The sequence below is a fragment of the Nematostella vectensis genome, chromosome 2 (assembly GCF_932526225.1).
Source record: "Nematostella vectensis chromosome 2, jaNemVect1.1, whole genome shotgun sequence".
Lineage (NCBI taxonomy): Eukaryota > Metazoa > Cnidaria > Anthozoa > Actiniaria > Edwardsiidae > Nematostella > Nematostella vectensis.
Genome location: NC_064035.1, coordinates 10,987,060 through 11,011,083, shown reverse-complemented (window position 1 = coordinate 11,011,083; position 24,024 = coordinate 10,987,060). Strand labels below are relative to the sequence as shown.

The 24,024-nt window shown below is 40.5% G+C and overlaps 4 protein-coding genes across 7 annotated transcripts; 2 read left to right on the top strand and 2 right to left on the bottom strand.

Annotated features, from left to right (window-relative positions):
- Nucleotides 1-1,459: 1,459 nt before the first annotated feature.
- LOC5521257 (PMS1 protein homolog 1) lies at nucleotides 1,460-6,843 on the bottom strand. 2 transcript variants are annotated; one of them, XM_032366435.2, is made up of 13 exons: nucleotides 6,703-6,843; nucleotides 5,216-5,905; nucleotides 4,103-4,999; nucleotides 3,519-3,602; nucleotides 3,328-3,375; nucleotides 3,053-3,192; nucleotides 2,826-2,924; nucleotides 2,476-2,565; nucleotides 2,330-2,401; nucleotides 2,191-2,246; nucleotides 2,028-2,114; nucleotides 1,871-1,947; nucleotides 1,460-1,790 (listed from the first exon to the last, which is right to left on the bottom strand). In XM_032366435.2, exons 1-13 carry the CDS (start codon nucleotides 6,841-6,843, stop codon nucleotides 1,626-1,628), a joined length of 2,646 nt encoding a protein of 881 aa, XP_032222326.2. In that variant the 3' UTR covers nucleotides 1,460-1,625. The 2 variants fall into 2 exon arrangements, with proteins under 2 accessions (XP_032222326.2, XP_032222327.2); XM_032366436.2 differs by lacking the exon at nucleotides 6,703-6,843 and adding an exon at nucleotides 6,138-6,244.
- Nucleotides 6,743-23,831, top strand: LOC5521144 (glutamate carboxypeptidase 2). Of its 2 annotated transcripts, XM_001640892.3 has the most exons (6): nucleotides 14,598-14,947; nucleotides 15,932-16,179; nucleotides 17,259-17,472; nucleotides 18,032-18,220; nucleotides 21,205-21,496; nucleotides 21,923-23,831. In XM_001640892.3, exons 1-6 carry the CDS (start codon nucleotides 14,834-14,836, stop codon nucleotides 23,167-23,169), a joined length of 2,304 nt encoding a protein of 767 aa, XP_001640942.2. In that variant the 5' UTR covers nucleotides 14,598-14,833; the 3' UTR covers nucleotides 23,170-23,831. The 2 variants fall into 2 exon arrangements, with proteins under 2 accessions (XP_048579840.1, XP_001640942.2); XM_048723883.1 differs by lacking the exons at nucleotides 14,598-14,947; nucleotides 15,932-16,179 and adding an exon at nucleotides 6,743-6,821.
- LOC5521143 (stabilizer of axonemal microtubules 2) lies at nucleotides 6,766-11,256 on the top strand. Of its 2 annotated transcripts, none has more exons than XM_001640891.3 (4): nucleotides 6,766-6,904; nucleotides 7,718-7,829; nucleotides 8,611-8,857; nucleotides 9,862-11,256. In XM_001640891.3, exons 2-4 carry the CDS (start codon nucleotides 7,741-7,743, stop codon nucleotides 11,047-11,049), a joined length of 1,524 nt encoding a protein of 507 aa, XP_001640941.1. In that variant the 5' UTR covers nucleotides 6,766-6,904; nucleotides 7,718-7,740; the 3' UTR covers nucleotides 11,050-11,256. The 2 variants fall into 2 exon arrangements, with proteins under 2 accessions (XP_001640941.1, XP_032222329.1); XM_032366438.2 differs by lacking the exon at nucleotides 6,766-6,904 and adding an exon at nucleotides 7,446-7,582.
- Nucleotides 11,092-12,981, bottom strand: LOC116604279. The gene is made up of 2 exons (XM_032366443.2): nucleotides 12,623-12,981; nucleotides 11,092-12,459 (listed from the first exon to the last, which is right to left on the bottom strand). The coding sequence occupies exons 1-2, from the start codon at nucleotides 12,880-12,882 to the stop codon at nucleotides 11,670-11,672; spliced, it is 1,050 nt and encodes a 349-aa protein (XP_032222334.2). The 5' UTR covers nucleotides 12,883-12,981; the 3' UTR covers nucleotides 11,092-11,669.
- Nucleotides 23,832-24,024: the final 193 nt, after the last annotated feature.

The window sequence follows — 24,024 nt, the reverse complement described above, 5'->3', positions numbered from 1 at the left end:
GTTACGAAGTATATCGCTGTCAGCCTTTAGCTCAAGATGTGCGAGGAACCTACTAGAGACTCCCAACGTCGCCGCGCAAGGCGGAGCACTGTCTCCGTAAGAATAAGACGGCACGAATGATAGATTTCAAAATCTGTCGGTTACGTCTCACATACGCTGTGATTATAGGGGCTGAATTCTCCATGGCCAGCTTTAGCTACGCTGTTCTTATCGCATTCAATGATGAAGCGGCGATCGTTCGTGTTCTTTAACTTTCTCTCTCTGTTTTGCCATTCCTTGAAAGATCGGGACACTAGTTTTCCTTGTGATTCGCCAGCAAATAAAAAGCATGGGTTATAGAAAACACCATCCACCTTTTCGCTGTCCACCATTCATGGGCAGTGACAGCCATTGCTCCTTAAAGCTCCGGTTAAAGCCATCACAACATGAGACTGGAAATGTTTTCCCTGGGGGAGGCTTTGTGTGGTGTGCCAAAAAATGGTATCTAGCGGCTGGGACAAACCATTAAAAAGTCATCTATGCTGTCAGAGTTGGTGTAGATTTGCCCTAGGTCATTCGGTAGACTCGAGGCGGACTCTTCGTTAGAATGGACTGACTCATTCGAAGAAGCGCTACTAGCCTCACTGCTCTCATCAACCTGAAGGTCTTCAGATGCTGTGTCACTAGTGGGGAATTGTGGTTGATTCTCTTGAAGATTTGTTATTTTCCAGTTCTGCTTTTTTTTTCAACATGAAGCGACAGTAATAAATATATAAAGTCATTTTAAAGACATATTAATGTGCACGGTATATCAAGATTGTGTGTGTGTGTGTCGAGTGTGTGTGTGTGTGTGTGGGGGGGGGGGGGGGGGGGGGGAGGGTTGTCCCCCATGGCTGCCGACATGCTCATCATAATCAAATAATTCAAGGTATAGCAGATCATTGGATCTTCTTGCTAGCATTTGGGGAACAACGGAAAAAATACGGTCACAAGTGCCACCACGCCTATCACGACGTCGTACCCAAAAGGGAGGACCATGAAAAGTCCTACGAACAACTGGGCGGATGCAGGCCTGGGCTAAATTGGATTACAAATAATGTATAGTCCAAAAGAGGCTTAAAGCAAAGACTGGTTAACATAGTGGCAGCCATAAAGGGTTTCGACTGAAACAGAATCTATCCTTGAGGAATTTTGCTTGTGGACGAATGGAAGTACGTATTGCAAGTCATCGAATTACACGCCAGGCGCGTACACAGGGGGGTGCGCAGAGTGCGCGCGCATCCCCCTCGAAGGCCAAAAAGTGGGTCATGTGAAACCATGTGATACCTTTGACTGCGCACCCCCCCCCCCCCCCCCCCCCCCACACCCCCCAGTCAATCGTGGGTACACATCTGACACGTTATAGGCGTTCTCTGTGTTATTTCGTCATTTTGTTTGGATCTTGCGCACGGCCAGGACAAAACAAGATGGCGACTATGACTCGGTTCAAGCCTGTTTTTTTTACTTTTTACAAATTATTATAAATCAGCATTTAGCTATTCCCTTAACAAACATACTGAAGGGCACTACCTGATATTTGCATAAACATGATCTAAATTCCTTCCATAGTTTGTAATTATTCTGTTGTTAGAACCCTTTTATCGCGCCTACTGTAGAACAGCTATGTTTGCTACATTCCCAAAGAATGGACGTTGATGCAAACAGGTCCCCATACCGTCAGGAAGATCGCATGACATCTGGTCCAGAATACTTTGCAGGTCATCTCGCGTCATGTGACTGCTGATACCACGTGCTAACCGGACTGCCTCACCCTGTTACACGGAAATAAGAGCAGCTAACAAGAGTCAGTTTGTAAACTTAATTTGACATTTTAATCAGTAAGTCCGCCCACCTTTAGGTAATTTAGGGCTTTCAGAGGTCTTGTTTTTGATAAACTGCACTCCACTGACCCTTGCTCTCTTAATAAGTCTGTTGGAAGAAGAACAAAACAACTATTCTACCTTCTTGTATTAGAAGTATCGCAAAAATTGCACTGCTGAACGCAATACCTAGTATTTCCATTAGGTCCGGTACTCCATAGTACGGCACAGATGTCGTAATGCCATGAACAGTGAACGTTACTTCGCCATCGGTACCTGTGGGGGAATTGCAGGCAAAAACCTTTTTGGTAACTGATAACGACCCCAACAATATGTTTATGACAATCCATACCTATTCTCTTGCGTACGTCAAAACCATTGTCTACAATATGACTGTCGTTAACATGCCTGGGGAAAGGAAGATATAAGAGATAACGGGGATGGTTAAATGAAATACAGATTTAAGGAGAAAAGGTTAATAATGTCCCTACAATGATGTCCCCAGTACATCCTTAGAACACTTCAAGTTCATCAAGACGTCCTTGCTCTCGTCCTTCAATAACCTGGAAGAAATGCAGTATCAGTAAGAAAACACGGAAGAGTACGCGTGGTGACATTAGATCTTAGGACAGAGTACCTGTTATCAAGGATGATCGGTGTATCAAGTTGTTTTTTTGGAAATGAATGATGCTGCAAGAGCTTGGTGAAAAGCAGTTGTTCTTGTATTCTAAGAATGAGAAATTCAGATCACTTTTGGCTTGCGAACATCTAAGACGACAACAGTAATAGTGCTGCAACTTGTGCAAATCCTAGGTTAAAAACATAATATAATTATAATAATATAATTATAAATAATAATTTTCTAATAATTTGTTAATTATTTTCTCATAGACTAGCCATATATATACATGTATTTAAACATATAGATTATAAACTAAGTAGCTAATTCTATAAATTATATTCATGAATGTTATGGCACTGCCCTACCTGTACTGATGAATGAATGTTATAGCACTCCCCTCTCTTCGAAGCCAAATCCCACTAGGATGCAAACGGCCAATAAGACAACCGCCATGTGAATGTTCGCTAAATAAGAAACAATCATCAAACTTTTTACTTGACATTTTGTAATTAGAACAACTACAGTAGCAGGAGGTCTTAGAAACAAATGTAAACTTTTGTAAAAGAGATTCAAACCACTGTACTTCAAATACCTTTTGGAATTAGAATGCCTCTTTCCTAAAGAGTTTCTCAGTATTTTCATAGAGAACTGCACAGTCACTGTCCTGGCTGCATGCTTCTTTTGGTTGCTGCTTGGTGTCACATGCATTGTTATCAGAGGTTGATTACACACCTGTTGAAAAGAGAAGAATGAAACTCTAAAACACCTTGAGCACTTGCGACCTAGATAAAAACAATGCTAGATGTAAAAGAACAATGCTGGCAATCATGGCATTCAAAAAAGGATCACATGAAACACATAACATACCTTTGGTACTGTTCTTATCTTCTTACTTGAAACTTCTGTCAGTCTTGCCTTTATCAAAATTTAATTGAATAACATACATTAATTTTAAAGAAAGTATCTAAAAAAAGAGTTGGCATCTATTCTGCCATTGCAGTTTTAAACTCTGGATCAACATGTGTCAGATTTAAGTTATATTTCAGATTATACTTTACCTTTTCATTAGACAACTTCCTTTTCTTTTGGGTACAAGTCTTGTTTTTATCTTGTATGGTGGAAGGAGTGACCAGAATTGAAGGCTTGGGGGTAAAAACAATAAACCTCATCATAAAAGTAAAAAAAAAAATGCTTAATGGGCAATCCAACAGTTTTTACTTTAGGTCGACCGTTAGGTAACAATCCCTGAGCACCCGGGCTTTACACAAAAAACGTGAAAAAGCAATGTGTCTATTGGAAGTTTCCTCAAGCATGTGACTGATAATTCAGAGCAGATGACCTGTTAAAAATTACTACGTATTTTAATTGATTTGTCTTTTCTCAGCTGAGGTTTTCATTGGCCCGTCAGATTGTTATGTAATTGACTGGAAGTAAACTGGTGCGATGGCCGTTTTAATGTGTTTCATTAAACTTATTTGAAGTGTCCAACCTGTCTTCAGTGGCCACTTAATCTCAGCCCTGCATGTGACACTAGAAATAGGTACAACTAACATAGATAATTCGTTAAAGATTGTTCATTCAAAAGCTGGATCCACTCAACATTTACTGTGTCTGGTAGATAACACAAATCTGTAGTACTTACTTGAACATATTGTCCATGATCATTTTTCATTCCCCCCCTACTCCAGTCCTCAGTTGAAACATCTTTGACACTTAAACTGTTACTAGAAATATCATTGGCACTGCTATTGGAACTTAAATTGCTAGTTCCTGGAGTTACAACATGCCTATTCAAAGTCCTTTGTTGGCTAGCTGTAGCAAGAATCTCATCAAACTCATCATCATCCCCTAGCAGCTCATCAGGATCAAACAGTTCAAAGTTTGGTACATCACTGGACCTCTTATCTTGCTGTAAGGGGCTTTCTAGTACTCTGATGTCTAGGCAATCTTTTGTAGGATCATCCAAAAGCCTTGCAATGTTGTCAATGTCTAGTTTGTCTATACTTTCGCCCTGCTTCACTGATGAAACATTTGAAGCCGTTGAACACTCAGCTGACTGATGATCTCCCCCAGAGACTTTGAACAGACTTTTGCTATCCTTGCTTGTGTTCCCAGGTGGCTTTGCCTCCATACCATTGTTTGTACATTTGTTATCCAAGTTAGAACTGCTCAAATTGTTATCTAGATTACTGTGGTTATCATGCAAAGATTTCCCTGTATGTTGGGCAATAACATCAGTACGGGTTTTTGAGACTTTTTCAATAATGTTATTAGTTTTCCCATTTTCTATACTGTGACCACCATTCGCCACAAGCAAATTTTCCTGATCATACTCTTCTTTGTTATGGTCCACATAAAGCTCCTCTAATGAATTCCTCAGCAGATCAATGATTATATCTTTTTCTGTGAGAAGAACCCTAGACTTGTTTGGTTCAAGATTTACATCTACTGCACAGGGAGGTACCTCAATGCTCAAAAATGCAACTGGGTGGCGGTTAGAGATGGTTGGGTGGATTTTCAAGTAGAATTCTCTAACAACCTGAAAAACAGAAGGATGAAGATTTGAAGTAGAACGAAACATAACTTGTATTGGCACAAGCACACTGCCATTTTCACCTGTGTGAAGCAACATTTTAAATAATGTTGATGCAAAACAGTACACTTTTAAAAACAAGTCGAAGTACACCTTTATAAAAACATGTTGACCAAACAGTATAACATGACAAAGAACATAATCACAGACACTTCCCTGTACCTGTGCAATTTCTTTAAGGACAACAGGTCGCTTGTTGACATAAACAAAACTCCTGTCCCCCATGGACCGGCTTGTGACATTTGGGTCGGATCCTGGCTTTGGTACAAACCCTTCAATCCTCAACCCAGTTTGATCATCTTTAGCCATAATTTCTTCCATGCTTGACATTGCATTAGCACCAATGATACCAGTTAAGGCTTTTTTTAAATCCTCACATTTATTTTTCTGCCAGATTATGCTTTTATTGTGCCTTAAAGTCAACCGAACACTAGGATGAATTAGACCAAATGCCATGATAAGCTCTTCAACCTTTTTCAACTCATCCTTGCATTTTTTGTTGCCCCGAGAGAATTGCTTCCTAACAGGAAGATTTTTAAAAAGGTTACAAGCAGTAACTGCAGTTCCTGTTGTGAGAGGCAATGGCTTGGTTGCTGAGATTCTTCCATGTTGATCAAGTGTATAACACATACCAACTTCTTCATTATTTGTTTTGGTCATAACAGAAACATTGCTAACAGCACACAAAGAGCACAACGCTTCCCCTCTGAACCCATAAGATGCCAAACTGTCAAGGTTGTGGAAGGTTGTTATCTTTGAAGTGTAGTGTCGCTGAGCCATGAATTGGGCATCATCTTGAGGGATCCCAGTGCCATTATCGCGAACTTCAATCTTCTCCAAGCCATATTCTTCCTATTTGATATAAAAACAAACAATGATAACTAAAAATCCTCAAAACTTACAGTAAAATGTATTTCATTTGTAACAATCGCCTTTTTAGGGGAGCAGAAAGTCACAGGTTAAGAATGTTTTCAGTACAAGAAATTGGTTCAATGAACAGACAATGCATACTGCTAATATGAAATAAGAAAAAAGGAAATAGTGAAGCACCAATCCCCAGATCTAGAACTCTAACATGCTTTACCCTTTACACCAAAAGATGCTTCCCCAAAACTTTCAAGCCAGCCAAGGTAGAGCTTGTAATACCCTAAGTGCTAGAATAAGGGCTTCTCCTCAATAAGTGCCTCGCCTCTAAAGACTTGGAAGACAAGGGGGGCGGTCCATAAGAAAGTGAGTAATGAAGACTGAAAGTAGTAGTACCCCAACATTTTCACTATTTTTTATGTGGTGCGAGAAGGATTTTTACTCCTTGTACATTGTAAAAAAGCACTTCTTTCATATTTTATCTTGAAATAAGCATCCCCCTTCTGGGACATAAATAATTAAATAATCAGGGCTGCACTTGTTCAACCAATACACAGTGTGGTAAAATGTCAGTCTCGAATTTTTTGTATTTTTTTTTTTTCGTGTAGCGCTTAGTTCAGCCTCCCACCACCGCCCTGATCCGCCCCTTTCTGAGTCACACAGGGAGGGGATCCCTGTGGATTTGAACTCCGTCGTCAGCTTTCCTGGCTTTTCACAGACAGCGGTGAGTTGGTAAATACGGGAATAACTGGAAGGTCCTTAATGTTCAAGACTGTATGGCTCACCAATTTGACTTCAATACTGTTTGCCCTGGCATCTAGTGCATTTTCCAGCAACTCCTTGACGGCGCTACTGACGGAAGTGATGACTTGAGAGCTAGCGATCCGATGAACGGTGTCTTGAGGTAACAAGTTCAGAGAGCTCATCTTCCATCAATAATGCCAGCTCTTTACTTCTTCGTGGATTAGGAGGTTCTCCTTACAATGTGTGTGTAGAGAGCTATATTTCGAGGCCCATTCCTCATACAGATATCAAAATTTAGAAGAGAAATCTATAACAAAGATATGCTGTGTTCCGTACATAACCACAACTTCGATTCAAGATTGAGCGCGAAACCGGGAAATTGTCACGTGTTACGAAGAAAATCCGAGGCCTCCCGAACGTTGTTCGGCTATAATTCGAGCTCAAGTAAAAAAAAAATCGTGATAAAATATGATTTATTATTATTATTTTGCATTAATTCAAATTCAAAGCCGCACAAAAAACTTTAATTTAAACTTTGACTTTTTTGTGCATGCATTTTTGTATGATTTAACAATAACTCTCGATAACTATCATGATAGTTATCGAGAAAAGAAAGTTAAAGTAGAAGGTTGATATTATAACAGAGTAATGCCCGTAATGATAAGTTTCTTTAACACTTTTATTGTGTGCTGGTTTTCTTTCCGATATTTTTTTTAGTTTCTATACATCATGTGGTCCCCTGGGGACCCAAGCGAGGGGCTCGCATTACATGCCCGGTAACCAGGGCGACCCCAATAAACCATAACACTAGGAAAAATATTTTATTGCTTCTTATCTCGCGCACGTCGCTGATCTAGAAAGAACGCTTTTAAAATAAGGCAATAGTAACAAAAGTATTGAATCAAGCGCAGTTTAAACCAGGTAAAAATGAATTTCTCATTGTGGAATGTAATTTTTCGAGTCATTCGGCATGGAACTATTGTCAACACAAGGCAATTTCCTGATCCAGCTGCTTGTATTCAGTTGATTGTCTTTCTAAAAAATTTCCTTTATTAGAACTGGAGAGGTTACTACAAAAGATGGTGGTGAATAGGCAGTATTCCGCCGCTACTGAAAAGCTTCTCAAGGATAGAGGATTGAAGTGTGTTTGCGAGTTATGCGATTGCGGGTAAGGAGCGTGTTATCTTTGCGGAAATTACTCTTGCATATCTCTAAGTTTAGAACATCTAAACTGTCTTATCGATTGAAAGAAATGAATTAGAGGGTTTCAACTTGTAAAGTCACTAACATCTTCGAGAGAAATCGAACTTTTCGATGTTGCACTCATGCCAACATTAATCTTTGATGTAGAAATAATTTGTCCTAATGGAATAATATAACTTGGCGTGATTCACTTGTTTTAAACTCCAATTGATCAAAAACTAGAAAATCTTTTTAATCTTTCTTCGATACATGTGTCTTGGTGAAATTAATGACGGAAAGAGTGAGCCAAATGTATGAAATAGCAAGACAAAAAAGAATGGGAACTTTATTATTCTTACCAATAGGAGGTTTTTATTCTTCATTCGCAACTATAGTACTTAAGAACCAGTATGTTATTATGCTAAATAAAATTTGTTCGTGTTACACTAGTATGAACACTATCAACCAACTAACAAGCTGTAAACCAGGACTCTTTTTAAGAATTTGACTTGTGCAAAAATTTGAAGATGGCTATATTCTTCCAGACTGACAGACTTCAACAGATTATTGAGCAATTATTTACCAACAAAATCTTGTATTATTACAAATAAATGGCTGGGTAAATAGAGCTGATTTACTATCAATGTCAAAATCTGTAACCTTTGATTTTCAAAATATACATTTTTTGAACATTGATAAAAATCTACATCTACATCATAAGACACCATTGCCAAAATAACCAAGAAATTACTTTCAAATTCCACCAGACGGTATCATCGCCATGAGGGTTGTACACGGAATGTCCAAAAAATGCAGCAGGTTTTTAAACGCCCAGGCATGGGGCAAGTTGAGACAGATTACCAGGCTACGTACAAGTCACATAATGCCGCCCCCAGGCATCTCCGAAGACCCCTCCCAAAGCTGAGAAATCCACACCCTCCTCCCATGGATTTTAGAACAGAGCAGAGGTTGCAGTTTGTGGAAAGAGAGTTGCCATTTACAAAACCTTGCAAGGTATGTAACAGGACCTTCTAAAAAACAGCGACCATAGAGACAGAGGGAAGCACATAAATTTAGAACAACAAATCTTCCTTATATAAATACAAAGACAGACTTAGTTACGAAGTTTAAATCTTCAAAAGAACAATTAATACCTCCTGGCTGCCGGCTCAACGAGCCACCTTCTCTGGAGATTTGACAGTCTCCATCCAGACAGAGGATATATTATTTTTGTTTTGTTATTGACGAGGACAATGAAACCTTCAACAACCTAAACCTCCTCCAAACTCATAATGACCTGCTCCTAACAATATTTTTGAGAAGGCGGTATACCGTATGAATGCCAGATTCAAACAAATTATCGCTGTAGTTCTTGCCCAGTTAACAGAGCTCAGGATGTGCATCACCTCTTAGATTATTGACGCTTGTGGGATAAGTCATAATAATTGTTTTATTTGTGTTAAAATACAAAAACTAACATAAAAGGTGCATTCAGAAAAAAATTCTTATAAACATAAAGTTTAGGGGGAGAAGTACTGGATTTCAAAATACGTCGTCTGTGCGTTTTTTTGAAAATTTAAACCTCTCATCTGTACCTCCTCTAAATGCAGGAAAATGCTATTACAGCTGGTTAAACTGCAATTGAATCCCATTATTATTATGTTACTTATTTTCCCCATTTATAACCTATAAACCTTAAAATGGAATAACACTTGTTTGTTGTCCTTTGAAAATGACACGTCAAGATTTCCCAGTCTCTCTGTGTCTTGTAGAGTCTCGCTGGCTCAAAGCACACTGTAACTTTCAGCAACTGCAGTGGAACCCTGCTATTTAATGGGGTGCCAGAGTCATCCAAGTAGAAATAACTCAAAAGAAATGTCTAGGGATGAATCAAAGGAAAGAGAGCTCATGTTTTATCCGAGTTTGGGTTATGGGGGCTTGATTGTAGTCCTTATAAGGAGGTTAGTTTTTTGTTAATGAAATCTAATGTCTAGTATTTTTTCTTTTGATTTTTATAGATGATGGAATCATATACTATATCATCGTCTAAGTTAGATGGTGCAACTGAATATAACCAGGAATACAAAGATCGTGGACCACCTTCTATTGTGCATTTAAGCCGCCCGAAGACAGTCACTTCTAAACCAGAAGCCAAATTTCAGGGAGAGACCACCCACAACGCTACGTTCACCGCTAAAAAGCCTTTGCCACAGGCTACTTACGGAGAGCTGCCAACCTTCACAGGCTCAATTCTTTTCCCAGATAAAACCAGTGCCATGAAAACATGGAACCAAGAGGTGTATAAGGGTAAATATGCTCCAGTCGCTAAGACTTGTGTGCCTGGCGCTGATCAAGTGGATATAGGGGTGGAAGGGGATCACTACCACACCACCACCCACCAAGACACCTACAAAACACCAGCTCACGAGGGCAGACAAGAGCTGCAAAAGCGCAAAGCAGTTATCAGCATGGGGAAGCGGGCCAAGTTCCAGGGCGACACCCAATTCAGGAGTGATTTTCCAGGTTATCATGGTCGAATGCCAAAACCTGCCAAGTCTGTTCAGCCACCCCCCGCAACTCTCTCACTAAAGATGAACAACGACCAGAACTTCGAAACCACCAATAATGATACCTTTAAAATAACATGGGACCCTAAGACAATTGGCAGAACCCAGATGATGAAACCGGAAATGTCAACCCACGTTAACCCGGATCTCAAGATGGAAGTCATGACTCAAACAATGGTGGATTACACACAAAAGGCGCCCGTCAAAGTACCCGTGATCCGACCACCCACACGAACAGAACCAAGCAACATCAAGTTTGAAGGCGAAACGGCATACCAGAGCCAGTTCAAGCCTCACGAAAACGTACCATTCAAGAGATACGGCGATTTCCACGAATCCGCCGTGTACCTAAAACCCATATCGAAGTTCCACCAAGATGGTTCAGTGACAACACAAGACTTTAAGGGCGCAATTGGCGGGAGACCACGCACGACTTTCAAACCTGAACAGCAATTGCAGATGACAGACGGCAAGATACTGGACAAGACCGTGTATAAGGCAGATTTCATCCAGAAAAACCAGGACGAGTGTTCCTACCTCAAGTGGGTTAGCAATCACCAGGTCCAGAAGGAAGCGGACAAGATCTTACAAAAACAACAGCCAATAGAGAAGAGGGAGGCTATGATCACAGGGCGCTAATAGTGGTCACAATTATTGATGTTATATTCTATAAGAACACGGTTTAGAAAATAGACTTTCTAAATGAATCACATAAGTAGATACAAATATTTCAAAATACAGATTCGAGTTTTTTCTTATCATAACCGTATAAATGTTATTTTGTATTACAGTGTGACTGATGTAATGATTGCATATTTGGATAATAAAATAGTGCTAGATTTGTTAGATTTGTATCAGTTTAACCTTCCCTTAAATATTGAGCAGTGGGCGACCAAACCAATTACACACATTGTCTACGCTTGTTCTTCGGTATGCATCTTTTAGATACAATCCATGATTAAAAGGTTTTTTGTGGTTATTTTGTAATTCACCTGACAAGACGTATTGTGCTTGGTATAAATGTTTCTAAAAAGTCATTCTCAAAAATAGACTTTATTATACATCCCCTCCCATAGAAATCTCGAAATAATAAAATTAAAAAAGTCCTAAAATTCCTTAACAATTTAATGTAAAATATAACATAAATTAGGTAGTGGAAAAGGATGCTTTCTCGCACTGGATATTTTTGCTTGGGTGACAAAATGGCGGCTTTTTACTGCGGATAAGATCTGCATTGGGGTAAGGGTAAGATGGTGCCTTTAATCACGCAAACACTCGGGGTAACCTCGGTAACCCCTGGTGCAGTCAAAACCAAAGCACCATGGGCACAAACAGTGGATGGTTAGATATCCTCGGCGACAACACCAGTCATGTTGGTAGCACCCCGTATGGAGACAGCAGTCTCCACACACCCAGGACCAACACCAGCACACCGTACCGCACATCCCAAAACAATCGCTGCTGCGCCCACGCATGTCGCACGAGCCGCTCGTAGCGTGCCCTGGTACACTGCACGTTGAGTGCTTCGTTGGCTGCGGACGAATGGGGCTAGAGGCGAGAGAAGTGCTAAACACTGCGTCACGATCAACTCGATTCTCCCGTCTTAATTTAGCATCGTCAGAAAGGCTTCGTGCTTTATCTATATGAAAATTGTCGCCATTCTTTTTAGTCTCAACTCTTGTCTCGCCAGGGCGATGTTTTGTGTAAAGTTTGGCGCTGTGTCGGTGATTTTGGGCTTTGACCTTCTTGAATGAGGGGCCAAGAGCACGAAGGGTCCCTAGAGCCATCAAGTGAAACCGCTGAGCCAAAAGTGGCGAGATCGCTACTCTGGCCTTGGACACCCGTGTATGAAGCTCCTGTGAGAGATAACCTAAAAGCAGTGCCTTGTAAAGCCCAATCCGGGAATGTACTCTACTCTTGAAGACTGCTCGTCTTGCGCGGGTCTGTTTGAGGCGGTTTTTGTGGAGGGCCCTCTTGATTAAAGACCTCACATGCCACGGCGACGCGTGGTGGTCGCTTCTTCCGCTGCTTATTGTTTTGTCTCGGAACCTAAGAATAAAAGTCAATGAATAGACATGCCCCAGCAAGAACTTTTTGATACAGGTGAAGGACGTTTTAAAATCTTTTTGTTCCATGCACACATCGCATCGACGTATTTCTCTAAAGTGAACTACAAACTACCCCCCCTCCCCCCCGCCCCCGCCTCGCATACCTTATGATGTGGTGACGCATGGCTTGAAAGTAGTGCGTGTCTTTGTTGTACTTGAGGTAGAAGACAACATTGCCACCCTGGGAGTCCCGCACATACATGAAGTCCTCATGGACGAGAAAGCACAAAGTCCCAAGCGCGGGACGAGAGTAGCATCCCTTCAACAGACCCGGACTGTCTCTAGTAGGCAAGAAGCTAACAGGATCACCTAGTGCTCTTGTATTAGCTAAACAAGTGCACACCCAAAGGAGTAAGTGAAGCATTGTGGTTGACTGTAAGCCCTGCCTAAAAGTAACCCAAAATGGTAATTAAACTATGACTGAGCGACCAGGCAAAGTTATTTAGCCTTTTCCGGAAGCCTCTCTTGAATTACGTCAAAACACGAGTTAACTATAGCATTGGACGCTTCTTCAATATCAATGTTCACGACAAGGGGAGTCCTGTTTGGTCGATCACCAAATGTTTTCCCATTGCGGATCGAAGTTGTGAAATTGGATTTTATCCTCTTGTGTAAATACACATTAAAAAGGCTGAGATTGTAATAATTAACAATATTACCGCTCAGTCAAAGGAAGAAAAAGAGTCAGCATTTCTGTAGGCTTTTGCAGTCATATTTGAGAGGTGCGCAAGGCATGTTGGGTCATACACGTCTGTGTATGATGCTGTCGTCAGTATGGTTTTATTACTTGCCATTTCAGGCTGATGATCGAAACAAGAAAATTAATTTTTTGGCTTCCGACCTGTGGTGCTTCCAGCGCCCCACCTTTACTACCCAGTACTTGAGAAGGTTTGCAACTGACGCAATGTCGGCTTGCCTTTTTACCTGGGTCCTCGTGAGACCTAAGACCTCCCTAGTAGATTCTCCTATCAGATCCATCTGCAATCTCCGCTACGTCCTTTAAGTACATACCTCAATTTTACAAATCCTTTAATCTCCTCAAACAATGCAAAGATAAAGGTGACAGTGTCAAACACACTAATTTAGTCTCTGAACATTTTTCCGGCTAAAGGTTGTTCTAATTTTAGTAACAATAAAAGATACGTGGATTTTGACCATCGCTCCCCATAAAGTATCACTCGTATCACTTGTGCCCATGTCGGGGCCCATGTATTTCGGCATCTTTGACTTTGTGGACAACTCTGATTTTAATGGCCTGGCTTTCCAGGCGAAAACACATACCTTTGGTGGAAGGACAATGCCAAGAATGTGTGTGTGATTAGAATTCTGGTTTTAAAAAACCCGGCGAAATTGGTAGTTTGCTTGCGAGACCTAAGTGAGAGGTCAATAATTCTCAATTCTAAGACACAAGTCTCGAATTCCAACCTTAGTAATTTCGCACGTACGCATCACATACTATTCAGCACATGACTTCGGGATTATAAAGTGTTTATTTATTAGCTCTACTCTTCTCACAACTACTAAAATAGAAAGTTCAGACCAAATCTTTTTTTTAATCAGGAATCAGGAGTTGCTAGGTTGTCATTACCACTGTGTGCGTTAGACGTAAATGTTAAAAAAAATGGTTCAGATATGGTTCTTAAAGGTTTTTTTAATACATCCCCTCAGGCTTTAATCAAAGAAGTCGTCCTATGAATTATTTGCGCCAAAGGTTATTCACCTTAACGCGCTAAACCCACGAATCGAACTTTCTGATATTGTCAAACAGGGTTTTGTTGACACGGGTGTGGAGAGGTTATAGGCGGGGATTGATCGTCCCTACTTTTCCATCATCCCTCTGTCAGTTGCATTTTCTCTTAAACTCGCCTAAAAGCTACTCGAATGCTTTGCTATTTAAGTTCTTCCGGTTTACAAAAATGTTACCGTTTTAATTGTCAGTGAGAAATTACCAAGCTTAGGATTTTTTACTGACCAATGTGAAAAATGTATAGCTTTTTTTTTCAATTAATAAAGGGACATCTCTAGGATTTTGTCATATCTCGGCATTTGTGCTATGTACTATTTTAGGCGCGTAAGTAGGGACCGTATGTTGATTGATCAACCTGGCTACCTTCTCAAAGAATTATGGCTTTTGATTGATGCGTCATTTTTTCGGAATTGTTCATTGGAATTGTGTATGTTTTTTTCTCACCTCCGTATAAAACGATACTGATGTTTCGTTTTCCAACCCATGGTGGAATGAAATGAAGAAAAATGCTAGAAGAGATATCCAACTTTTCACGCATTTAATTTCACGGCATTTATGACTTTTTAAGATGCCTAATAAGAGGCAATCGAGAGGAACACACTACGATCGAATGAGTATAGATTCTGGTGCCCACGGCAAAGTATGCTTTCGTCATAACGATAGCTTTGCGGACTCAACAACGGTAAGCTAGTGTTATCCTATTTTACGGCTTAAACTTATGTGTTGAATAATCGTTCTGACGTCTGTTTTTACATTTTTTTTTTAATCGTTGCCATCATATGGCCATTGTACTTTTAATTAACGGATCTGTGCCAGTCTCCCTTTTACCAACAAAATTACAATTATCCTTTCTTTATTATGTAAAATAGAAATACTTGTCAACTAAGCGTTTAGATGAATCGGGTGACGAATGAAATCTTTTGAGAAGTAGGTATAGACGTGGACAGCGCTGTTTATGTCAGCGGTATACACTATGAACATCTCGTGTAGGTTATGGTTGATCACGTGATGAGTGGATCCCACTTTCAGCGGCATTTCATGTCACTGAGTCGTATCCTCGAATCCCAGAAAGCCTATTCCATGATTTCTTAGCGAAGGAGGCTATTTCACGTCGTCGTGTTTTGGTACGTGTTGCGTGCTGGCGTCTTACGTACAACTTCAAGGATGGCAGCCCATTTTTTGCCCTGTCATGCAAAGATCCGTGCCAAGTGGTCATTTTTCAATCTTTGTTCTGAAGTGGTTACGAGTAACAGAATGTTTGTACTTCAACCAAAATTGACAGGTAAAACTTTGCTCAAGTGAGCTGCTTCTTAAACGACTGTCAATAGAATACTTTTCTTCCTCTAGTTGTTCATTTTAAGAGGTTAAGCTGCTGGGGGAGCGGTCTTTGGCAGACACGGTCACTGTTTAGACTAAATAGGTCGTGTTTCTGAGGCTTGTCCTTAATCCTAAGACGATCATCTATGAACGTAAGCAAACGTAATCACGAAAAGAGGCCTCAAACAGACATCGTACAGCCTTCCTGGGTTCTGAACGAAGCTAGCCCTCAGTAGATTGCACTATTGCGCCCAACAAGGGTTGATAGTCCACAATGTCGGTAGAAATGAGAAGATTCTCAAATAGAGACGACGAAAAATCTGACACGGATTTCTCTTCCCGGACACAGCTTGCGTCAGCGCCATACAAGGGTGATCCAGGATTGTATAGCTCATCCCGCTTACGAAATGCATGCCTCGTTATACTCGTGGTAATCATCGCTCTTGGATTGGGAGTTCTCATCGGATTCCTGTGGTTTCGTTCCAATGACCAACGAGGGAAACCCACGGCGGCCACCACAATTCAGCCTACCATTGGCGATCTCTTACAGAGATTTCAGGACCACGTAGACCCTAAGCGACTAGAGAAGGATTTCAGGTATGGCATAATCCGCAGAACTTCATTGTGAAAATAAGTTTTGCACTACACACAATTTCTTGGCTCACGCCCTTTTTTGTGGCGCTTATACTCAGTAAAGTAAGAAGAGAGACATTGGTGTTTAATTGATTTTTGAAGACTCAAAATGTATGCACCGGATATTAAACACCCACGAGTTTAAAATCTTTGAAGTTGTTATCTATTTAAAGAATGATCTGTTTATTGTTAATATAAAAACGTGAAGCATCCAAGTGTTCTGTAGGTCACTGAGTGTTTATGAAATACGTTTTATCTGCTCAACGGCTTACTCAGGGATAAGATTATCCAATAAAAACAGCGTCAAATGGAAATGTCAAGAACTTCTTAGCCCCTCTTCCTGGGTCGCTTGATTCAAAGTAACATGTCTGTACTTCATTCGATGTGATACTGTGAAATACAGGAAAAACTCGTCATCTGTAAAGACGTGTGCAGGGCACGTAAATACTCTTTAAAGGTACTGAATACGAGCTGCAAATTCATACAACTTTTGCGTCAGCATTTGCAAAAAAGTTGAGCGTTTTACTACCTGCGAACAAACTTTTGTCGCAGCAAAGGATAGACTTTTTGTTGATCCGTCATCTTTTTTCATCGTGACACTAATGTTTGACTGTCGTTCAACCAATCACAAACGCTTATTCAACTGCTTGCGAATGCCTGAGGTGACTTTGCTGCGAGACAAAATGTAGAACCATCTTCTACTTTCTGAAGCAAACTTTCCGGTAGTAAAACGCGCAACGTCACTTACGACCTCTTTTTTTGCAGCAATTCTGCCACAAAAACTGTACGATTTTTGCTGCTCGTATTGCCGTACCTTAGGATAAAACAAATAAGCCTATACTTGCAATCACTTCTATAACGCGTGTTTGCTTATAATTTTACCTGACGAACGACGACAATTAGCTTAGGGGGAGGGCGGGAAGGTGGTTTTTTTTATTGAAATTTCTTGTCGTTTGAAGACGAACCCACACAACCGGAATCCTTTTTTTTCATTTCATTTGCTTATGATAAACAAATTATTTATGATAGCCATTTAATTTCAGGTACTTTACAAATAGGCCCCACGTGACTGGTTCCCAGGTCAGCAGGAATCACACGGACATTTTCATCCGTTTGTGGAGGGAGTATGGGTTTGAGGTTGAGGTGCCGGAGTACCAAGTGCTCCTTTCATACCCCGAGGAGGATAACCCCAACACAGTCACCCTTTTCAACAGTGCCACCGGGCAAGTGGAACACAACATTATCCTAAAGATCAACGTATGGAAGCCACTTTTTTGCTTGCTCGTTAAGATTCCTTGTCTATCTGCCTCTATGCTCCTATGCTCTTCCCTCCGTCTGTCTTACTTAAAGTATGAAGCCACTTTTTTGCTTGCTCGTTAGATTCCTTGTATATCTTCCTCTATGCTCTTCCCTCCATCTGTCTTACTTGAAGTATGGAAGCCTCATTTTTGCTTGCTCGTTAGATTCCTTGTATATCTTCCTCTATGCTCTTCCCTCCATCTGTCTTACTTGAAGTATGGAAGCCTCATTTTTGCTTGCTCGTTAGATTCCTTGTATATCTTCCTCTATGCTCTCCCTCCGTCCGTCTTACGTAAAGTATGGAAGCCTCTTTTTTGCTTGCTCGTTAAATACCTTGCCTATCTTCCTTTATGCTCTTCCCTCTGTCTTTCTCAACGTATGGAAGCCTCTTTTTTGCTTGCGCAGGCACTCGACGCAACTCCCACCCCCTTTGAACGCGCCTGGATTTGCTCCCTAGATATTTATACTAAGCACGAGAAAATGAAACGGTCGTTTATTTGGTTAACTCTTTCTCCAGGCCACTGAAGGTCCTGCGAGTACTCAACAGTACCCATATCTCCCTTACCTGGCGTACGCTACTAATGGGACGGTACAAGCTGAGCTAGTCTACGCCAACAAGGGCTTTGAAAGCGACTTTGACGAACTGCAGAGAAGGAACATTTCCGTCCAAGGGAAAATTGTTATAATGAGATCGTTATTTGGCAATGTAAGTAATACAACTTTTCCATATAACTTTTCAGAGTTGATAGACTTTGTCAGTTCTTTGCATTTTCATCTTCCAAATGGTATGTGGTTCGTATGGACCCTATAAAACACGCATTCGCGCGAATAACTCAACTCTGTAATATTGGGGTATTTTGGTCAACCTTCGGAAAAAAGGCCGTGATCTGAGAGGCCCGGGTCCAGTCATTTGTGACGTAGATCGAGATGTATAACTAATAAAGTATAACTTTATTTCAATAAATACCAATACAGGTATATTAGGATAATATACAAAGTAGGTTGGCTTATATGCCTATCCTCTATTCATAATATTTAATTACATCATCACAAAATTTCAGGACTAGGCTCGTAATGGAGTCATCTGTTAAGCTCATAATATACAAAAAAAGGTCTTTTGGCCTTAACAGTTTGAAAGAGTTATTGATTGCAAATAGATCATTAAAAAATACTCGACGTATATCATTGACATAGTCGCATTCCATTAAGGTATGGTACTCATCCCCAACCTTTTTTTTTTTCACATTTTTCACAAATCCTTTATTCAAAAGGTAAATTTTTATAGCGGCATGTTTCAATTGCTAGTTTGTGTGCCGAGACACGCAATCTAGTCATAGATTGTCGGCGTCTAACATTAGCTTCTGATAAATATTTTTCTAGTTTAAAATTTGTCTTGATCTTGCAATAAGTGCGTAGCTTTCCACTATTTTGATTTAACTGTGCCTGTGTCCTCCAAAATGTTGCATAACTTTTATATAGTACTTTCTTAATATATTTTCCTAGGGTATGAATTTGTTGGCCTTCAATATCTATTTCCTGTAGTGTCTTTAAATCACACCAAGCAAATAGGGAATCGATAAACCTTACAGGGACATTAGATGTTGAAGAAAGGCTGATCTTCGCCGTTTCCCCCACTAAGGTGTTTTCATATATCCTACTTTTTATTCGGCACCAATGTTTTGCCACCAGGGAAGAAATTTGTACTATTAGTGGGGCTTTTCCCAGTTCTCCATATATAGTTAAATTTGTAGTTTTTGAGTGGACTCCTAGTATACGCTTGAAAAACTTCAGTTGTAGTTTTTCGAAATCATTGGATACTTTGAAAAATTTAGTCTTAAAAATTTCATACGATGAAGCCCTTCCTAAAAGGCATGTACCCCAAATTTCACAACCGTACAGTAACACTATTAATGACGAAGTGTGACGAGTGACGAAAACTATTTCAACAGTACTTGTATTGACACATTTTCAACATTTGACAGACGGTTTAAAATACAGTGGTATACACGTGTGGCTTTGTTGTATAGACTTTTTAGGGCACTTTTAAAATTTCCCGAGAAATGAAAAAACATGAGAAAACTTATGCGCGCGCTAAACCGGTTCCCGTCTTCTTAGAAGAACGTTGTGTGGTTACAACTTTTACCTTCATCTTTTTATCTTAGCCTAGTAGCAGATGATTATTTAACTTCAGGGAACAAATCTGCAAAATTAAGCAGATATTTTTTAGTCTTTGAATTGTTTTTGCATTGTGCGCTCGCGCTGCATTCGCAATCAAGAATTGCGACATTCTCACGAGCGAGCGCTGTTTTTGAAACCTACAACAAAACGATATTTTTTTTCGCATACAATTCTCGACTTTAAATTATTTTTCGCTTCATTGTGGGTAGCATTGCAATATAAAACAATTCGCCAATATTTTGTGGTATTGCCGTCTCTGAATTTTAACGGATTTAAGGAAAATACGTTATTTCAGATTTTCCCGCCAAAACTTGGAATTATTCAAATTTCAATAAAATTCAGTTCCCTTGTGAGAATTTGAAAGTTTATCTATGCTTTGTTTTGGCTAGATTGATTTAAGTGAAAGGTTTTAAGAACTTTAATGATATATAATGTAGCAAACATTTTTGTACTGTTATTTCCTTAATTCAACGAAATCCATGAGCCAACCAACCAACTGATTATATCCGAAAGGTTAGAACCGATAATTTATTAATGAAACGTTACATGTATCGTCTTTTTGTTTGTTTGTGTAAGTTTCGTTTTTTTTTTTGTCTTAGCTTCGTTTTTGTCTTAGCATCGCCTTTGTTATCTTAGCATCGTCTTTGTTTGTCTAAGCTTTGCTCTGGTTTGTCTTAACTTCGCTCTCGTTTGTCTTAACTTCGTCTTTATTATCTTACTGTCGTCTTTGTTTGTCTTAGCACGTCTTTGTTTGTCTTAGCACGTCTTAATCTAAACACGTCTTTGTTATCTTAGCACGCCTTTGTTATCTTAGCACGTCTTTGTTGTCTTAGGACGTCTTTTTTATCTTAGCACGTCTTTATTTGTCTTAGCACGTCTTTGTTTGATTAGCACGTCTTAGTTATCTAAGCACGTCTTTGTTATCTTAGCACGTCTTTGTTATCTTAGCACGTCTTTGTTGTCTTAGGACGTCTTTTTTTATCTTAGCACGTCTTTGATTGTCTTAGCACCTCTTGGATTGTCTCAGGACGTCTTTGTTGTCTTAGGACGTCTTTGTTATCTTAGCACGTCTTTGTTGTCTTAGGACGTCTTTGTTATCTTAGCACGTCTTTGTTGTCTTGGCACGTCTTTGTTATCTTAGCACGTCTTTGTTATCTTTGCACGTCTTTGTTATCTTAGCACGTCTTTGTTTTCTTAGCACGTCTTCTTTGTTTGTCTTAGCACGTCTTTATTTGTTTAGCACGTCTTATTTGTCTTAGCACGTCTTTGTTTGTCTTAGCACGTCTTTGTTATCTCAGAACGTATTTGTTTGTCTTAGCACCTCTTTGATCGTCTTAGGACGTCTTTGTTGTCTTAGCATGTCTTTGTTATCTTAGCACGTCTTTGTTTGTCTTAGCACCTCTTTGATCGTCTTAGCACGTCTTTGTTGTCTAAGGACTACTTTGTTATTTTAGCACGTCTTTGTTGTCTTAGCATGTCTTTGTTATCTTAGCACGTCTTTGTTTGTCTTAGGTTCCTAACGCTGAGATGCACGGGGCAGCAGGTGTTATCCTTTTCCCAGACCCCCTAGACTATGCCCCGGAGGGTCACGAGGATAGGGACACCTACCCCAATACTCCATGGATGCCTCCCGACGGAGTACAGCGGATGTCTCTTCTCCCCTCTTCTGGGGACTCCCTTACGCCACTCTTCCCCGCTGTAGACGGGATTTACCAGAAGCCCATGAAGGAGGCACAGACTACTAAGGTTCCAGCGCAAACCATCTCTTACGCGGACGCTAAGGTGCTGCTGAGTAAAATGACAGGTGAGCCTCATGCCTGACTGGGTACACCATGTTGTAAAGGGACATTTTATAAGACACATTGGCATTTTATAAACCTCTTGTTGCTTCACTTCAGCAATGCAGCAGCACGTTCATAAGGCCTAACAGGATTAGCTAATCCTTATTACCTCATTGTTCTATTGTTTACCCGTTCTACTGTCTTTTCCACTTTTTTGTCTGTGGTGAATCTTCTGAGAGCTGCTACATGACCCCTTAGATATTTGTCTGTTTTTTTTTCTAGAACATTAGCTTTTTGCTACCATCGTGTTGCTACCCCTTAAAAGATATATTCCACAAGTAGTTCTTTCAAGTACCGTCTTTTTAAAAGTGGCAAAGGCGATCAAACAAACGTGATAAGGAATTGGCTTGATAGGCTTTCCGCCATTCATTGTTTAATCTCGTCTTCAGGTGACCTGGTTCCTGAGAGTTGGAGAGGGGCTTTGGACGTCGCATATCGTTTTGGGGCAAGCGGAAACACCTCTTCTAATTTCACAATAAAACTGTCAGTCCACAATAAACTGGCTATAACAAAGATTCGAAACGTCATCGCTACAATTAAGGGTTCGGAAGAGCCTGACCGATACGTCATGATCGGTAATCATAGAGACGGGTGGTTGTTCGGCGCCGCTGACCCTTCTAGCGGCACTGCGACGCTAGCCGAGATCTCCAGAGTAGTTCGGGAATTAGTGCGGGAGGGATGGCAACCCAAGCGTACGATCAAGCTGTGCAGCTGGGGAGGCGAAGAATTCGGAATGCTTGGATCAATAGAGTGGTCCGAGGAACATGACCGGATATTAAAGCAGAGGGCGGTGGCTTACCTAAACACTGATGTCGCAGTAGGTGGGAACTTCATCTTGTTTGCACAGACAAGCCCGATGCTTGCAAATCTCATCTTTACTCACACAAAACACGTGAAGGACCCACTGGACAGCAAGAAGTCGCTGTATGACTCCATGCTGGAAAAGATGCCATCTAGAGAAAACCCTAAGCTTCCCTACTTGTCGGGCTTTCAGTTTTCCACGGATAACCTACCTTTCTGTCTACTGAATGGGATGAGCACGGCGGATTTCAGTTTCTTTTTTGGTTACAAAGGCAAGTTTGTCCTGTACCCTGTGTATCATTCGCAGTACGACAACTATGACTGGATTAAGAGGTTTGCCGACCCCGAGTTTAAGCACTTTACCGCCATGACGCAACTTCTTGGTCGAATGTTGCTCGATCTTTCTGACGCATCTATTCTTCCATTCAGCGTTACTAGATTCGCCTACTCAACGAAGAAAGCGTTCCAGTCGCTTGAGAAAAGCAGCGCTTTGTTACAGAACTATGGTGTTACACTGGATCGTTTGAGGGACGCAGTTTATACGTTTATCAACATCTCCAAAGATTTTGAGAACGCAATCAAGATACGTGATGGTCAGCGTAACCCCTTGTTACTGCGCATGATCAACGATCAGCTATTGCAGATTGAAAGGATGTTTGTGAGCGCACACGTTGTCAATGACTGGGCCATGAATCAACGAATCTTGGTAAATGATGTCTTCTCCAACGTTGAAACAGCTATCAAAAGTAATGATGAGCAGAAAATCAAGAAGCAAGTTTCGCTTACAATACATGCCCTGTGGTCCGCCACATCACTTCTAAAACCTCTCACCTAAAAAATTCATTTATAATTGCATATGCATACACCTTTTTCAAAGAGATTTCAACAGTAATTAAAGGATCAGCAAATAGCAATTTTCAGTTCTCCTACCTAAAGGTACAATCGGTAGTTTTAAAAATAGTTACAACTTTTAAACTATTGGCGCTAAGGAATGTCCAACAACACGAAGACACCATCTGTTTGGCAATAGAAGATTAGCATTCGCCTTTCGCCTCGACAACCATTGAAGTTCATGCCTGAAGCCAGTACTATGCACAGGCACCAGCCCCGCCCCCATCCTCGACCAATAGACTTATGTCCACAAACCCCATCCCCCTCAGCAAATCGTGGTTACTCGCTCTATCATTCCTCTTACTCTTTTGTGTTTCCGTTGTGACGTTCTACCCAATGACAACCCAAACATCACGAGCCGGGACAGTGCGCAGCAAGACAATCTTTATTTTTCCTTTTTTTAGCCGATCGACCTTTTCCGATCAATACATTGTCTACCATAACACTACACCGTTTAGATAGAACTGCGTGTTACTTAAAGACTACTGTTGGCTGCCATTTCGTCATCCTAGTAAAATATCTGATGTGACAGAGCATACATTTCCGTCAGCTGATTTTGGAAGTGATATTTCATATTGAATTTGGTAAATAAAGTATAAAAATTTGTTTTTAGATGATTATTTCGGGGATTTATCACATAATTTCTTTTCCATTATTGAGTGAAAAAAAAAATTACAAAGGTAAGGTTGACAAGGGGCTCTTTAATAACAAAGGTGAGGCTGACAAGGGGCTCGTTTAACAAAGGTGAGTCTGAAAAGGGGCTCTTTAATAACAAAGGTATAACTGACAAGGGGCTCTT

Bases quoted from the DNA above. Each gene is read 5' to 3' on its own strand.
- LOC116604279 (XM_032366443.2), bottom strand. From the start codon at position 12,882: ATGCTTCACTTACTCCTTTGGGTGTGCACTTGTTTAGCTAATACAAGA. The intron at 12,460-12,622 runs GTATGCGAGGCG...TTTTATTCTTAG, and splicing joins ATGCGTCACCACATCATAAG to GTTCCGAGACAAAACAATAA.
- LOC5521143 (XM_001640891.3), top strand. From the start codon at position 7,741: ATGGTGGTGAATAGGCAGTATTCCGCCGCTACTGAAAAGCTTCTCAAG. The intron at 7,830-8,610 runs GTAAGGAGCGTG...AAATTCCACCAG, and splicing joins TGCGAGTTATGCGATTGCGG to ACGGTATCATCGCCATGAGG. The intron at 8,858-9,861 runs GTATGTAACAGG...TGATTTTTATAG, and splicing joins CATTTACAAAACCTTGCAAG to ATGATGGAATCATATACTAT.
- LOC5521257 (XM_032366435.2), bottom strand. From the start codon at position 6,843: ATGAGCTCTCTGAACTTGTTACCTCAAGACACCGTTCATCGGATCGCT. The intron at 5,906-6,702 runs GTGAGCCATACA...TATATCAAATAG, and splicing joins ACAGTATTGAAGTCAAATTG to GAAGAATATGGCTTGGAGAA. The intron at 5,000-5,215 runs GTACAGGGAAGT...TCTGTTTTTCAG, and splicing joins TCCTTAAAGAAATTGCACAG to GTTGTTAGAGAATTCTACTT.
- LOC5521144 (XM_001640892.3), top strand. From the start codon at position 14,834: ATGCCTAATAAGAGGCAATCGAGAGGAACACACTACGATCGAATGAGT. The intron at 16,180-17,258 runs GTATGGCATAAT...ATTTAATTTCAG, and splicing joins CGACTAGAGAAGGATTTCAG to GTACTTTACAAATAGGCCCC. The intron at 21,497-21,922 runs GTGAGCCTCATG...TCTCGTCTTCAG, and splicing joins GCTGCTGAGTAAAATGACAG to GTGACCTGGTTCCTGAGAGT.